This window comes from Triturus cristatus, chromosome 4_1, assembly GCF_964204655.1.
Source record: "Triturus cristatus chromosome 4_1, aTriCri1.1, whole genome shotgun sequence".
Taxonomy (NCBI): domain Eukaryota; kingdom Metazoa; phylum Chordata; class Amphibia; order Caudata; family Salamandridae; genus Triturus; species Triturus cristatus.
Window position 1 is genome coordinate 302,113,523 of NC_140585.1, and position 16,764 is coordinate 302,130,286.

Below are 16,764 nucleotides of genomic sequence, written 5' to 3' on the forward strand. Positions count from 1 at the left end.
AGCCTGCAGCAGAGCTGGCTATTACTAAGGGTGAGCGACAATTTCCGTTCCGCTCGCGGAAATTGCGAAAATTCGACATTTTTGCGTTCCGCACGGAACGCGAAAATGTCGAAACTTCCGCGATCCGCGAGGGAACGGAAATTGTCGCCTAGGCAGGTGTGCTTTCTCCCCATATGCTGTCATCCTTGATGGAGCTCTGGGCATCCATGAGTTTCTCAAGCGCAATTCCCAAGTAGTTCCTGACACCAGGAGGTTCTGTCTCCTCATCTGCTGCTCTGATCCGTCTCTGGCCCTTTATAAACAAGAGGCATGTGAACTGCATGGAAGCCCGTCCCGTTTGGCCCCCACCCCAGCGGTGTGCATCGTCTTCCCCCTGTTCCCTCCCTTTCCCCCACTATGATGGACAGCTCACTCGAGGGACCCCGGCGCCCGTCGGCGCTGTGACAACGTTACAGACACACGTGGTCGCTGTAGACAACTCTTCTGGCCCTTTTGCTCTGTGCATCCATGAGTTTCTCGAGTGCAATCCCTGTGTAGTTCCTGACACCAGGAGGTTCTGTCTCCTCATCTGCTGCTCTGATAGGTCTCTGGCCCTCTGTAAACAAGAGGCATGTGAACTGCATGGAAGTCCCACCCGTTTGGCCCCAGCCCACACACCAGCGGTGTGCAACATCTTCCCGCCCTTTCCCCCACTATGATGAACAGCTCACTCGAGGGACCCCGGCGCCCGTCGGCGCGGTGGCAACGTTACAGACATACATAGTCGCTGTAGACAACTCTTCTGGCCCTTTACGCAGCTGTAATGTAGGAAAAGCACTATACATTTACCCAACGAGGTAGCACTTACTGATTAGCCAGTAGAAAGTACTCCAGTTGAGTAGAGGTATTGCACAAAACGGTGGCATCTTCTTGGGTAAATATGCAGGGCAGAATTCATTCTGGCACGATGCTCCTGTCACAAAAATGAAACCCCAACAGGAAGCACTTGTATTTGACCTTCAACTCGGGCACCTGCTTTATTTATTTATATCTGTAAGTCTTACAGATATGAATGAAACAGGTGCCCGAGTTGAAGGTCAAATTCAGTAAAGCATTATTCAGCACACAAAAATCTCCGCGATCACGTGAAATTTCGCGTGATCGCGGAGATTTTTTGCCGTTTTATGATATTTTGCAAAAGGCACTTTCGCAATTTCTGCCCACCCTTAGCTATTACTTACTAGAGGCTTGATGTGGAAAGGACGTAGTGGCTAGTGGATATGGCCGAATGTGTTATTGGACAGGAGCAGATGAGTTTGCCTTAGATGGGCCTTTGGCTCACCAGCATTGTGCCCACTGAGATTGTCTGCTTCTGTTCGCGAGGATTGAAGTCTCATCCCTGGCAGCTGAGATGTAGATAAACTAAGGGGAGAGCAAGGTGGGGCGTGGCAATGCCAGCCAAGATGATGGACGTGCCTGAGTGAGGTTCTGCGAATCGGTTTGCGCCTTGTTCACAGTCCGTGTAGAGGGGGCCACCAAACAACACCACCGGCTCCAGTTTAGCGAAGGAGATGGTGACGCACTGATCCATTGATGATGCAGTCCCGGGAGATGTGTGAAACAAGATCCACGCCGCGAGTGACGCTGACCGAACATGGCAGCAAGAATGGGCATGCTGATGGCGTATCAGCTCAAGCAGGCCCATCGTGACGCGTCTGCTACAATGCCCAGTGGTGACATGCGGGGGCGCCGACAATAGTGAAGGAAGCCAAACCAGAGCGACAGACACCCCGATGGGTGCGGAGTGGTGCGGCCAGGGCAGCTGTGGTCTCTCTGCTGTGTAGGGCGGTCGACAGAGCAGCATCGGGCCCAGACCGCAGTGACGAGTGCTGCGGAGCGACGGCCTTGGTCCCGGCGGAGGGCCGAGGTATGGAGAGTGGTGAGCACTTGGATCCAGGCGCCCCCTACCCTTTCTGAGAGAACACTGCAGACAGCTCAGGTGAGCAGTGGTGAGAGAAACGCCTGACCCAAAAAAGCAGCCCACAGTAGAAGCAGGAGAAAAGGACTTTGAGCGCGGGCCTCCACCACTGACTCTGGGGTGTTGGGCACCCAAGCGAATAGGGGCCTCATCCCTGTAGTAGGCCAAACAGCGCCCATATACATGGGAACAAGTGCCTATAAAGTGACACCAGGGACCAAGTAACGCCCTAAAGGCCACCTGGGGATTCTGACGTGTGGGGCCGCAGCTGTGGAGGCAGAGACCCTGGACGGCCTTGAGCCTTGCGTGCCACAGCCAGGGCCTGTACCGTCAGCACTCTGAGAGGCATGATCACGGTGGCGGGTTAGTGAGTAGGCCCGCAATCCCCTCCTGCCTGGCCCTCACTGGAGACTCTAGGACGTGATCAGTGATGTTGTAAGGCCTAACACATCAGGATGGCCCGGGCACACACAAACCCACATCAAGTTCAAGCCACTCAGCACCATAAATTGTGCAGCCCATAGTATGACCTGCGCCTCACCTGCTCGACCACGACCATGCTCCGGCTGGAGCACAGGAGGTAGGGAGACCATCGGGAGTCCATCTGCGGTATCCTTGTCAGAATAAGCTTGAACCCAGCAACAAGCGCAGCTGTCAATAACAAGCTAGGACCAAGCATAGGAATCTGCACGTATCAAAACAAAGGGGCGTGCACAATTTCATACAAATATGGGGAAGCTTTGTTCCCACGCTGGACCTCCTACCTGCCACAATACTAGGTAGCACTCAAACTGCCAAATCACAGCTGGAAGACATGGAGCAGCCCTCCGTACTAACCATGTCTGACAAGTTAGATAAGGTGCTGTTGGCCACTAAACATTGCAAAGTCACGATGGAGGAATGGTTCGGCACCCTAGCCACAGACCTTAATTTACTGTGCGACGGTCACTGTAAATTGGCGGACAAAGTTGTGGATGGGGAGAAAACAATTGCCACCCTACAGCCACTAACCAGAACACAGCAAGAAACACCACGGACATGGCGACCCTGGTGGAGTGTGCAGATGATCTAGAGGGACGCTCGAGAAGCTGCAACATGTGCATCCTAGGCCTGCCAGAAGGAATAGAGGGTGCAAAACCCATTGATTACATAGAATCCTGGTTATGCTCCTTCACACCTGCCACAGATCTAACTTCCTTCTTTTCCATAGAGTGAGCACACAGGGTGCGAGCCTACCGTCCACCCCTAGGATCCCCTCCCCGCCGAAAACTAGTAAAGTTTCTCCATTATAGAAAGAGACATGGTGCACTCTGAATGTACCTAGGGATGAATTTCCTCTGAAAGATAATTTTCAACAATTCGTACAGCACTGTATAAATATCCTGTTCACATGTAGCACCTTTCTTTTTCTGCACTTTTTTCACCATAGCGCCGTTTGAACAAATTGTATGTTCATGAACTCTGACAGCCGTGTAATGTCAGTTCGACACCATAAAATGTAAACGAATATATGGATTTTTCCTTAAATGCAGACTGTGTTTGATTCAAATTTGGTGTGTCGGTGATTAATGCTCCTTGTCTTTTCTCCTTTTTCATTGATTAATACTGAAAAGTTTGAGTACTGTTGTTTTGCATTGGTTATTATTGAGTAACCCAAGAATCAACTCTGGTACCCGACAGAACCAACTAGATCTATTCCTATGCTCTTCACACATAATTCCCATGATCTAAGACACAGATTATTTAGGGCGAGTCCTATCCGATCATGACGCGCACTCAGTCTCCTTAGATGTTAACCACCTCTACCCCCGGTACCCACTTGGCGTCTGCCGCGCGACTGCCTAGAGGACCAGGTGTTCAGACAGGAGCAAAAATCACACATCCAGAATTATTTTCATGAAAATGCTAAATCAGCAACTACAAGAACAATAGAATGGGATACGTTTAAATTTGTGATTAGAGGAACATGTATTCAGCACATCTCAGGTGTCCTCAAAACCCTGGAACGGCGTATATTAGAGGAGGAACTAAGGCTAGTTACTCTGACGGAGGCAGCGAATAAAATTGAGGCTCAGGTAGTGGGCGCTAAAACAGCATATGCGGAAGTGCTAGCGGACTTCAGACGATACAATTACAGAGTGCATGCAGCAAGGGCACACAGAGCGGGAGATAGAGCAGGCACCCTACTGGCATGGCTGGTTCGGCAAGACACTGTCCCTCACCCTATAACCGAGGTGAACACTATCACTGGTGTGGCAGTCCGCTCCCAAATGGACATTACACAAGCAATCAGCGAGTGCTATGCGGGACTATATACAGCCCCTAAACAAGCAGTTCAAGTGGACAGATTTCTAGCTACTCATCCGCTATCGTGCATAACGGCAGCTGACAGAGACACTCTCAACACGAATATTACGCCAGCGAATGTGAAACAAGCAATACAAACTCTGCCAAGAATAATGGCGCAGGTCTCGATGCCCTGCCATTAGAATTTTATTATACATTCTCTACACTGCTAGCGCCATGACTGGCAAAAATGTATGAGGCGGCGCAGGAGAGGGGGAGAGCTCCCACATTCCCTTCGAGAATCACTGACTGTATCCTTCTTAAAACCAGACCGAGATCCTCGCCACCTGGGATCCTATCGACCCATTGCTCTATTGTCTGCAGACTATAACATTTTCGGCAAGATACTGGCGGAGCGCTAGTAGTCAGGTCTCCCAACTCTAGTGCACTCAGACCAATGTGGGTTCGTACCGGGAAGATGCACCACCCATAATATCCAACGGTTGTTCCATGTTCAGGAATAGGTTTAGCGTTGATACCCCTGGACCGCATGCCTGGTCCTGGACCTGGACCTGGAGAAGGCCTTTGACACTTTGGCATGGCCATACCTATTCGCGGTGCTGCGGCAGATGAGAGTGGGCCCTAGAATGCGTGCATACACAATTGATATATACGTAGCCTGCCTCTAGGGTCAGACTAAATCGCATTGTGTCAGCCCCTTTTGCAGTATTGAGAGGGACACAACCGGGATGTCCACCCTCCTTGTTGCTCTTCTACTAGAAGAGGGCAAGCAATGGGGAATACCGTTAGCAGGAACCACACAAAGCATATCACTGTATGCAGACAACTTACTACTCTACGTAAAGGTCATTACATCGGACCTTACCCCAACATTTGCAACATTGGCAGACTTCGAGACAGTAGCCGGTCTCAAAGTCAAGTGGGTAAGTCCACAATATATCTGTTCTCTACCGATCTCCCTCCACGGGAGGTGCACGTCGGAGGAGTCAATCTCGCTTGGAGTGTGCATGCTCCGCGCAATCTAGGCGTATGCGTATACCGCTCTCCACAGGACATATACGAAGATAATCATCAAAAGCTCTGGCAGGCATCTGCACCTCGGTCGGCTTCTAGAAGACCCACCCCTTGACCTCCCTCTGAAAAATAGCTGTGGCTAAAATGGTTCTTGTCCCAGGACTACTTTATCACTTCCAATCTCCTGATAGTCCCTCCTTGCTCCTTTTTCCAGGAGTTAGACACACTCTTATGTACCCTAAACTGGGGCAATGGGCGCAGGTGAGTAGCTCCGGCCAAAATGCAGCTATTGGTAGATAGAGGTAGACTGGGAGCCCCCTCATTTGAGTCATACTTCCTAGCGGCCCAGCTTCAATGGCTATCGCACTGGACGGTGTGATGCCTACTTTGAGAGACCAACACAGACAGTAGACCGATATCAATCCCAATTATCCAGACTAATGCCAACCCACCCATTACAGGTAACAGTGGCGTGACCCCGCATACAGCGGATCCATCATTAGTCATGTACAACTCCACTCTATTCCACACTGCTGCTATTAGTAGGCCTTCCTGGAGAACACAAGCACTACACTGAGCGAGTCTGGACAAAGCACTCAGTTACGGAAATAGGATCCTTGTTCGCAGATGGTTACCTACGTCCCTTCAACAAAATAGTAGCCAATATGGGCCTACCCAGCGGCCAGTTCCTCCTATACAGTCAACTGATGGTATATTTATGCCGAATTTGGCATATGCGCGATAGAGAACCAGCAACGCACCCGGTCCTTCACGCCATCCTGCAATTGGGACCTGGATGCCACATAATGACTTGGATATACAGGGCCATTCGTGACCTAATAGCAGTGTCACTTGCACTAGCATCCCTAAGGGACAAGTGGGAGGCAGAACTCCAAAGGCCGTTACATGACAAAGAATGGGAACACGCACTAGAATACCCAAAGAAAGTATCCCGTAACCCCCAATTTATAAACATACCATTTCTCATCTTGCTTCATGTATACCTAATGCCCGAGCAACTTCGAAGATACTACCCGAACACACACCATTCTCATGTCCAAGATGTCAACTCCTCAGCGCGACTTTCTTTCACCTTTTTTAGAATTGCCCAGCACTTGACTCCTTTTGGAGCACAATACACACCACACTGCAAGACGTAATGGGACTCACAGACCTTACAACATGGTACACCTGCACATTGGGCATATTCAAACGTCGCAAACACCACAAAGTCAAGGTGTAGTTTGCGTCTCTGGTCCTCCTATTAGTTAAGCGGGGAATTGCCATCCACTGGAGAACACCAAAGGGGCCCCACTGTCAGCCTGGGTAGGAGCAGTCTCTAAATGGGGGGCATCAGAAGAAGAGACCCTGCAATACGAGGAGGCCTGAGGATTACGTAAATGCTTAATCTCCATGCAATGGGCGACGCTCCTACATACCTTTAAACATACTCTAGATCTCACTAGGTCCCCGTGTTGTCTTCACACCCCCCACAAGCCACACCGAATGCATCCACCCCCGAAGTAGATCCCCATCAGAACTCAACACACGAGCCGCAAATGCAGAGCATGCACACATGACTCCACCGAGCCTCATTAAGCCACCGCTTCTAGTGCCCTTTTCACGCAAGCGCGGACACTCAGCACGGCCCATCCAAGCCCATCCTCCTGTCCCTCCCTCACACAGGGCACCCCCAGTTCAATTTAACTCCCCCAGTTTACTTACGGTTACCTCACTATGATTCCTGGACTCTCGCAGCTGTCCATGTTCAAGTTTAGGACAAGAAGCAATTACGAAACAATAAAATCGTAACCGCATTCCTCATTGGGTATCGATCAGAACAGCAAACCTACCCTGTGACAATAGATAAGCGAAATTGCAACCAACTGCATGTATAAGCTCGTATGTATAACTTGATCGAAGCTGTTGTACATTTTACTAAGGACGATAAAAAACAAATAAAACACTTTTACAAAAAATAAATGAAACAGAGAGCACGACAAATGGAAGTTGAGCTCAGCAACTCCTGGCAGGAGTGTCACAGCGGTGCTCAACAAAATCTCTGTCACTCAATTTTGGGAGACCTTATGAGATAAGAAAGCCATGAAAAACAAACATTAGTTGAGATGCTTTGGCTTGTAGGGAAACTTATGTGGTATCCTACCTGCCTGAATGTTCTTGTGATGTTAAATGCAGCGAGCAACTAAAAATAGTAAAAAGATGGACCCCCTTATCCACTATCCGTGTTTTTTTTCTTTATTGGGGTTGCACCCTCACAAGCACTAATGTGTTTCTCAGCGCTGCGGGCTCATCTAGAAGTTTTGGAGTCTTTTATGTATTTTAGAATTGCAAGTGGATGCAAATTGTTCCCCAGTCTTGATCTGTTAAAATGGAATTCGGTTAAAAAAGACACTTGATTTGTTTGTATTCATGTTAAAGATGGCTCTATACAAATTTAAAAATGTTAGAAGTGGGAGATTACCATAGAAGATATGACACCTACTTCATAGTTTGATCTACATCGGTTCTTCCTGACAGTGGTTCTTTTCTTACACATCTGCAGTTTTATATTGTTGGACCCCACTTCCAGACTTGTTCTCCACAGAGTACTCAGAAGACTGCTGTGCAACCAGGGCTGCTGTCTGCCAGAGGCAATGCAACCTCACCTGAGGTCTGGATCACTTTTTGGAGGAGGTGTATACTTGCCCTTCAGAACCTAGAAGTCTACCTGCCTGCTTAGAGGCAGATGGAACCTGTCAGCCCTTATAGCATGAGAACAGGAAGGAGCACGAAGCAGTGCAATTCAGTGCCATGGGGCAGACAGAAGATATGACTGCTGAAGAGGGGTCTGTGTGACCTGAGTGTTCTTCAGTCTGCAGACTTTCAGTGCTGGTTCCTGGTGGGAGCTACAACTCTGCAACCTCATTTGGATAGTCTCCTTCGGGGTTGTGATTGTGTAGGGAGAGGGGACTGCATCTGACTTAATGGTAGATCTCACTAGAAAAAGGGAATGGAGATCTGGATCCAACACCTCTATCTACTGAGACTTGAGGAGGCCTAGAACATATACAGAGTAGGCCAATGCTACACTGAACACGAATAGGGTCACAGGAGCAGGCTCCAGAAGACACAAAGACATGCCAACACTGAGAGCAGGAACATGCTCAGGCAGCAATGGCCGTTTGATGCTCTATACTAGCGGTTCTTAACCTGTGAGTGCTGTGGCCTTCCACTGATTCATTACTGGAATTTGGGGATCCCCACTGAGTCATTATTGGAAGCTGGGGACACCCACAACCTAAGCAATTTCTATGATTTGAACCTCAGAACAACACACTACAATACAAAAAACATATAGACAACAAACAAATGACCAAATATTGGATTAGTTAGTTTAATGCACAACCAATTTTGGACAGTTAAAATTTTCAATTTTGCTTCTTTAGTTATATATACTTTATGAATTTAATTTCATCAGTTCTAATATTAGTTAATTTTCTTAAACATCTGCGGATCTCCCCCCCCTCCCCCCCAAAGAGGCCTCGCACCCCCTAGGTGTCCCCAGACCTCAGGTTCAGAACCACTGCTCTATACTCTCCTCTTATTGGCTGACGCGCTGAAATCTCTGAAATTGAGAGAAAATTGTTAAAATCTGGGGGCTGGGTTCAGCTGCTGTCAGAGTTCAGGACCAATGGCTTTCTTCCCATGAGCCTGGCAAAACATGCCTACATGCCTGTTTGCCGTTGCCCTCTGCAGATACGACCGCCAACCTTCTGCTGGAATTCCAGAGAGCACTTCAGACCTAGGTGTTTGATTGAGTCACCTGAACCATCATGAACCCCCACCACCTGTATATCCTCTCAGGTGGTTAGTCGCACTATATAAATCCACTGATTGAATTGCTGATTGAGTGCTACCTCTTAGGCACACACTGAGCATACAAGATTAGAGTGCAATCCGAGTTACAACTGTCGAGAGCCTGCCACTCATTCTCTCATCTCGCTAGGTGGGTGGAGTAGATTAAAATGGGATTGAAGGCTTCACACAAATCACTTTAATGCACTGAGCAGTTTTAAGGGATATGAGGGAGGCACAAACCAAAAACAGCCCCTGCTGAGCATTTTACCTTGCAATTGTGTAAATAATTTTCACTCCCATGAAGTCTGGGTGCTCACTGACAAACTGCTTGGCCACATCTTTGTACGTCTCTAGAGCCCAAGCCCTGTCATGCACTGTTCCGTCCAGTTCGTAGACCTGCAATATTAACAGCAAATTAACATCTTTTTATGCTAAAGTCTGTTATTTATTTATGCATGAAGGAAAAAAACTTCACCTGCATGGCAGTTTTTATATTTGAGCTTAATTGTTCTTTCCACCATTAATGTCACACATTCAGGCCTATTCACACACATAAACATTGTAAATTAATTTGAAGTCTTCTGAATGGTTGTGAATCTTTATTGAAGTAAGACAGCACGGATTAACCCGACCATCACAGCCGGGGAAACCGCATCACTCTAACTGCCGTTCTGTGGAATACTGGGCTCGAGACACGGTACCAAAAGCGTGTCATGCACCACGAGCCCAGTAACCAAGGCACCACGAGCCCGGCAAGCAGAGCAAAGCCACTCACCGGCTGGAGATAAACATAACACATCTCTTTCCATCCAGAGAAAGATTTGTTGTGAAAAACTATAAACAAAAGAAAGCATATACAATAAAATGATTAAATCAAGAAACAGTGAAAACTGCACAAAAGAGAAGCAAGCAATAGGGAACAATAATCCAAAAGCAAGGTTGCAAAACAAAAGCAAACAAATGTCAAAACAAACATCAAATATTCACCCCCTGAATTTGTTGAAGCCTTTGTTAACACCACCAGGTTTGACCTTTACTAAAGCACCAGGTCGAACATTTCTATTGCCCCTCACCGTATCTTGGTTACAGAGATCCGAAGAACTATATACCTGATTTTTGAGTAACCAAGTGGGAACCATTTTTGTACCAGCTTGCCTTCCCCTCGTCAGTTCAAATGGAGATTTTTTTTTTTTTTTTTTTAAAGATTTTATTGTGCATAAAAAGGGTTACAAACACGGGCCTACAACCACCAGGGCCGGCCGCTAGTAGTCGAAGTGTTCCAGCATATCAGAAAACAATGGCTGGCCCACAGGGGCTCCGCACTATCACAGTAAATCAGACTGCACATAAAGGAAATCAGAATACACACTTTTAGTATAAATAACAACAAAAAAGAAAAATACAAAAATACAACAAACAAGGCTAAACGACTTATGAAGGGCGGCGAACACCAGCCGGGGGAGTCAACACCCAACCACCCGAGGGCGGTCAATAAAAGAAGACCTAAAGGGAGGGGGGGCCACGAGAGAACCAAATCTGTACTCCTAAGTACGAGATGTACAAGGAACCCTCAAGGATCAGGGGGACGAGGCAACCCCGGACGTATCTACCAAAGGGGGAGCACAGATAGACCCACGATACGCGTTCCACTGCCCCCAAATTTTACCCCAAGCCCCCGGTTTACCACGGGCCACATACACCGTTTTCTCCCTGAACATGCACCAGTCCATGTTTTCCTTCCAGACGGACACGGTGGGAGGCCGCTGGGAACCGCAAAGCTGCGCAATATCTCTCTTTGCAATCATGTTCCCCAAGGCCGCCCACCGAGCCTGAGCCGCATTGCAGTCATTGGGCTCCCATACATTCAGCACACAACGACGCACCTCCGGCAGCAGAGCGACCCCGGTGACTCGTCTCATAATATCATGCACCCGGCGTCAAATGGAGATTTTAACATTCCGTGATGCACCGTACAGGAGAATTAGCTGTTAATGCCAATTGCATTGTGCCTTTCACAAGTCTGTTAACTCTTTCACACAAGCCATTACCTTGTGGATTGTACAAAGATGTACATGAATGCTTCAATCCAATATTGTCACAATACTGCTACATTCCCTTAGAGGTGAACTGTATGCCATTATCAGAAAGTAGCATGGCCAGAACACCTTGTCTACGGAACACCTCACTGAGAACCTTAATGGTGGATTCAGTATTGATGCTTCTCATAAAGGCAACTTCCACCCAGCTTGACTCTGAGCCCACCAAGACCAAGGCAAACATTTCATTGTCATGCAACTCATTGACATGACCAATAAAATCCATGCAAACTTTTTGCCATACACCTTCCACACCAATAACATAATGAGGAAAACTGGTTTGTCCAACCCTACTCACAACCTTTTCTCAGATTCCTTACAACTATCACAGTTCTCCACCACTCCTTGACCGGACCATCCATTCCAGGCCACCAAAATCTTTCCTTTAACAGTCTTCATGTTAAAGTTAGGCCCAGGTTACCTTCATGGGTTAAGGCAATTACCCGTCCCCTCACAGACTCAGGTGGTATGTATCTCTCTCCCCTTAACACAACACAATTGCTGGAGCAGAGTTTTCTGTTGAAAATTTATTGAGTTTTAAGCTCCAGTTTTGTTTATATGTTATGATTAAAATTACTAATTTATAATTACTAATTATTAGTTTTGTTAAAAGTCTCGATTAACCAACATTACTAATGAGAGAAACTACACGTGGGAATGCATATATGTTTCTTAATAATATGTGCAATTAAATTAAATGAGTGTCGCAAAAGTGCTATTTGTTTCGAGTTTGCGTTTAAAAATTAACGTGTGCCAATGCTTCTTTGTGTTGCAGACGGCTAGGTAATTACATACACATAAGGGTATTAGTGGGGATTAACACTGTATAATCATTATGATGTGGTAATGTTGTTTTGTGTTTCTTTTAATTAAGATGGTCCGTTTTGGCCTAAACCAAGATGGCTGCTATTTACAGCCTGCGCTCGAGTGATTGAATTTTGACGAGAGGCCTTGCTGAACATGGTTAGAAGTCACCTGACCACAGCCTCTGTCTGATTTAAAAGTTTCCGTGAGGACAGCAGCTCCGGGCATGCTTCCAATTGTCCTTGGAGAAGAATAAAGCCACAATGGACAAAGATAAACCTGCGGTGGCTCTGCTATGGTACCAAGGAAGAGCATTCATGAATGTATCACTTGCAAACTCGAGTTTCCTTCTTCCGTGTTTTTATTTTTGTGATTTTTCCTGAGCGGAGGTTTTCTAAATGTTACCAAGTGACATCCTTTCCTGCTCACTCTGCTCAGCGGCTCAACGGACATTCAGAATTTGTTTGTTACTTTTATTTCGCTAGTTTTGTTATAAATATTACTAGGCTAGAGAGGGCGTATAGATTTTTGAGGCCACTTCTTCCTGAACCTATGTTCGTGAGGATCATTGCTGATGCTGAGGACGACAGCTCGAGAGACTTTACTGAGAGACCTGTCCTGACCCATTTAGCTAGAATAGGTAACTATGAGAATAATGATCTTTCTATTGATTGACTTTCATTTGGATTAATTAGATAAACAACCATTTGTTTGAATTCCAGTGTCGGGTGGTTATTTCTTTGTCATTTATTGAGTTTCTAATGTTTTTCCCTATGTTTTAAATCATGACTCAGGACAATATCTTTATGGTCGCATTGACCTCGTTTTAGATGCAGATTGGTTTAGGTTTCTCTCATATATTTAGTGTGGATAGAGTAATAGAATGAATGTTGGTGTGATGGGCCCCAGCGTATGATGAGTGTATGTGCGTGCGACTGTAGGTATACTCTGTCTGTGGAAGTAGGGAGAATTTATATGCGCCGATCTGCAGCAGTTTCCTGGTAGCAGTATGATGGTTTTAGATTATTGTCTTGATCTGATAGATTGCTTGTACATAGGCTTTTGATTCATTGATTTATTGATTGATGTTGGTATATGTACTAATACTATATGGTGAAGTCGTCGTGTTGAGTTTTATGTAGTGTGTACGGCTTCTGGAACTTGGGAGCTGGTGACGGTTCCGTAGTAGGGCAGACGGAAGTGAGTGCTGCTCTCGGGAAAGACGGGATTGTTGGAATTACCTGTATGTATGCAGGAAAAAAAACGTGTGACAATTGAAGTTGCGCGTCGCATTGTCTGGGTTCGGAATCAGTGACATCGTCGTGTGTTACTATTAGGGACATAATTTCGGTATAAAAGGAGTGCGTATGGTAGCGAAGGTTATCTGTGAAACTCTGGTCTTAAGTCCCAGGGATCCGTAAGGTTCCCCGTTAAAGCTTATCGCGGGAGAAGTAATAGGTATTCTCTGAGCTTGTTTGAAGGACTGGGCAGAGGTAAGCGCTGCTTGGTTAACGTATGTTATAATTCTGTAGTGGGACAGATTGTTCGCTGTTCTCGGGAAAGGCAGGATTCTGTGTGGGTGTGCTACATTTTTCTGGTGTGAAGGTGCGTGAATGTATGAGCATTTAGTTGATTGTAAGACTCTTTGGAGCAGTCCTAGAGGAAACAGTTAATGGATGCATGATAGAAGGGCAGAGTAGAGGGATGTGCTACTGTGTCAACGAAAGTAATAATTCCGTGGTAGAGCAGAGGCAAGCGCTGTTCTAGAGAGAATCGGGATTCTTGTGAGAAAGAATTTCTTTATTATTCTGTGGTTAGCGAAGCAGACAATGGAGATGTTTATATGTTGTAACTAATAGATTTTGTGGAATCTGAAACGAAGTCTACTGAGAAGGCTTTTGTAAAGGAGGGGTAGACGAGTGACAGGAGACAGAGCAGAAGCGACTGCAGCGACTACTGACGTCATACAGACCGCGCTGTGATTGGGTAGTGGATCAGAACAGTGCTCACGCTGGGATTGGTGCGTTGGTGTGAGCCGCGCAGGGATTGGAAGGAGTACAGGGTGACTTAGACGCTCCAGGATTGGTGCGTTGGTGTGAGTCGTGCTGTTATTGGACAAAAGATCGTACAGTTGCGGAAGGGACTAGAGAATATTGGTAAACGTTAAAATGTATTACCAACCGGAGGAAAAGAAGAAGAAATCCTTGTTCGGTAAAATTAAAAGGTGGTTCGACAAGGATAAAAACATAATAACTAGAGAAGGTGAATTGCTACCTCCAACGAGAACTCCTGCATCCTTCATGGTTGCGAAATATGGGTATCATACCTGTATATGGTTAGATAACTGGGCTAAGTACACAAAGGAGGATGGTGTTTTAGCGTTCCCGGAACATGGTTCATTTAATTTGGTCGTGCTGAGAAATTTACGGGAAAAAATGATGTGTCTAGAGCCTAGACAAAGGCCGACACAGTTCGAGGCGTTGGTGGAATGGGAAGATGAGGTGCATGAGCGAGAAAAGCAGAGGAGTGGAGGCAATTATAGGTACATGTTCGGGAGGAAATATGATCGTGAAACAGATCATGGTCGAATGAGGAGATGGCGAGATGCTAGTATGTCAGAGGGATTGTATCCTATGAGGACAGTTGATGAGAATGAAGAGAGGAAGGCTACAGAAAGGGTGCCTGATGCAGAAGTGAGAAGGTATGAGGCTAATGATTACGAGGATGAGGTCTTGGATGACATGATTTACAAGAGACCACCTCCATACAGACCAGAACCAGAAGAGAGTACGCCAGTTGCTACTCCAATAAGAGATACTTTGCGAATTGTTAAAACTGAGGTTGTGACACCTGATCTGAAAAGTGGTAGCTCTTCCACGGAAAGGGAGAGAGAGAGAGAGCGAGAGAGAGAGAATCGAGTCAGTGACGAGAAAACAAGAGAATTAGCCAGAACCACATCTGAGCTGACTGAGAAAATTAGGGAGCTGACGAAAAAACTAGAAGCTGTTACAGTGTCTGTAACCATAGGTCCGGTTGTGCCTATTTTTGATAAACAAAGAATGGGTGAAAATGGTTTGACAGTTCCTTATGTTGGAAATGGTTTGGTTGGTACTTGCTCTTTGGAGGAATCAGGAATGAGGTCAGGAGAAAATAATATGAGACAGCTGAGACATGATACATGTAGTGGAGGATTAAATGTGCAGTCTAATTCAGGATTGAATACTGGTTGTTTGGGGGGAACGATTTTGGAACCACAGAGGATGGCAGAACAAGTGGGTGCAGTGAAAAAGTCTACAGAAATAACAGCTGAGGATTTGAATGATTGGTTGAAAGTTCTTCAAAAGAAGGATAAAGATTCACAGGCAATTGATGTAGCCAGGTTGCGCATAGAATTGGAGGAGCTTATTGCAGGAACAATTCCTACAGATATACTGACAAATCATCATGATGGAGAGTTGTTATTCATGTGCAAAAGTATCACCTGGAGGGCTAAAAGTACACATGACAGGTTAAGAGCAATAGCGAGTGAATTGGGAGTTGACATGGATAAAGTGAAAGAAGTCTTACAGGATGGATTTCTCGGATAAAGACATTGAAAATCTAAATGGTGCTGGTAGAACAGGGCAGATTAAGGAAATTATTGCCTTATTGAGAAAATGGGGTGATGTGGAAAAGTGGAAAGATAGATGGTACAAGAAAAGAGAAGATTCAGTGGACAGGACTTATTCAGCTTTTCCTATGAGAGAAAAAGGAAAAACAGTGGATGCTTATCCTATGAGAGAGATTCCTGGAGGAGGATATGTACATGTCCCATGGACTAGACAGGATATTTTGTCATTTACAAATGATTTTCCTCGACTGAGAGAAAAGCCCGTCGAGTGGTATAGGCAGGTAGATAGGTTTGTGAAATTGTCAAAAGTGCTGTGGATTGATCTGAATAGTCTGTTTGATATAATTGTTCCAGCAGACTTGTGGACAGAGTGTAAAATAGTTGTAGATTGGCCTGCTAAGGAGTATCCAAGAGACCCGAAAACAGGAGCACCAGATCCAGAGGTTATGAAGAAATATGATCAGGTAATTGTGTTCCTGAAAAATAATGTACCCCGAAAGAGACAGACTGGGTTAAGATAGATCGAACACATCAGGAGTCGAAAGAATTAGTTCATGCTTTTTACGAAAGGCTGATACTGGCTTTTAAACAGTTCAGTGGAGATGAACACCTGGGTGACAAGGATTTGAGTCATTTTGTATACAGATTTGTATATGGCTTGAGACCTGAAATCAGTGAAAGAATTCGTGAGCATACAGTTGATTGGCAGAGTAAAAAGATTGATGAAATCTTGAGACATGCAAAGTACTTCAGTGATGAGATTGAGGCAAAACAGAGAAAGCTGAAAGAGAAGGCAATGTGGGCACAAGTGAAAGTTGCAGAAAGACAAGCAGCACAGTTGGTGGAACAAGCAAATAATCCAGGAGATAGACCCAGATATGCAGGAAAAGGGAAGGGGAATCTAGAAGAAGCAAAGAAAAAGTTCCCTTGTCACAACTGTGGACAATTGGGACATTGGAGATCCGAGTGTACCAATCCACCATTAGTGAGTAATGAAAATAAACCCTTAAATCAACAGGTGCAGAACGAGGGGTGTAATCATCATCAGCAACAGCAGAAGGTTGTCAGACAGCAGAGTCAAGAGCCAAAACCGCCCTTGCCGCAGAATAGAGGGTCCC

General features: G+C 46.0%; 1 protein-coding gene across 2 annotated transcripts in view; it reads right to left on the reverse strand.

Annotated features, from left to right (window-relative positions):
• LOC146854820 (adenosine deaminase 2-like) overlaps positions 1–16,764 on the reverse strand; it is a 511,041-nt gene that overhangs the window by 222,855 nt on the left and 271,422 nt on the right. For both annotated transcript variants that reach the window (XM_085650538.1, XM_085650539.1), the window contains exon 5: positions 9,405–9,532. In XM_085650538.1, coding sequence (XP_085506664.1) covers positions 9,405–9,532 — 128 coding nt within the window. The remainder of the gene's footprint in view (positions 1–9,404; positions 9,533–16,764) is intronic.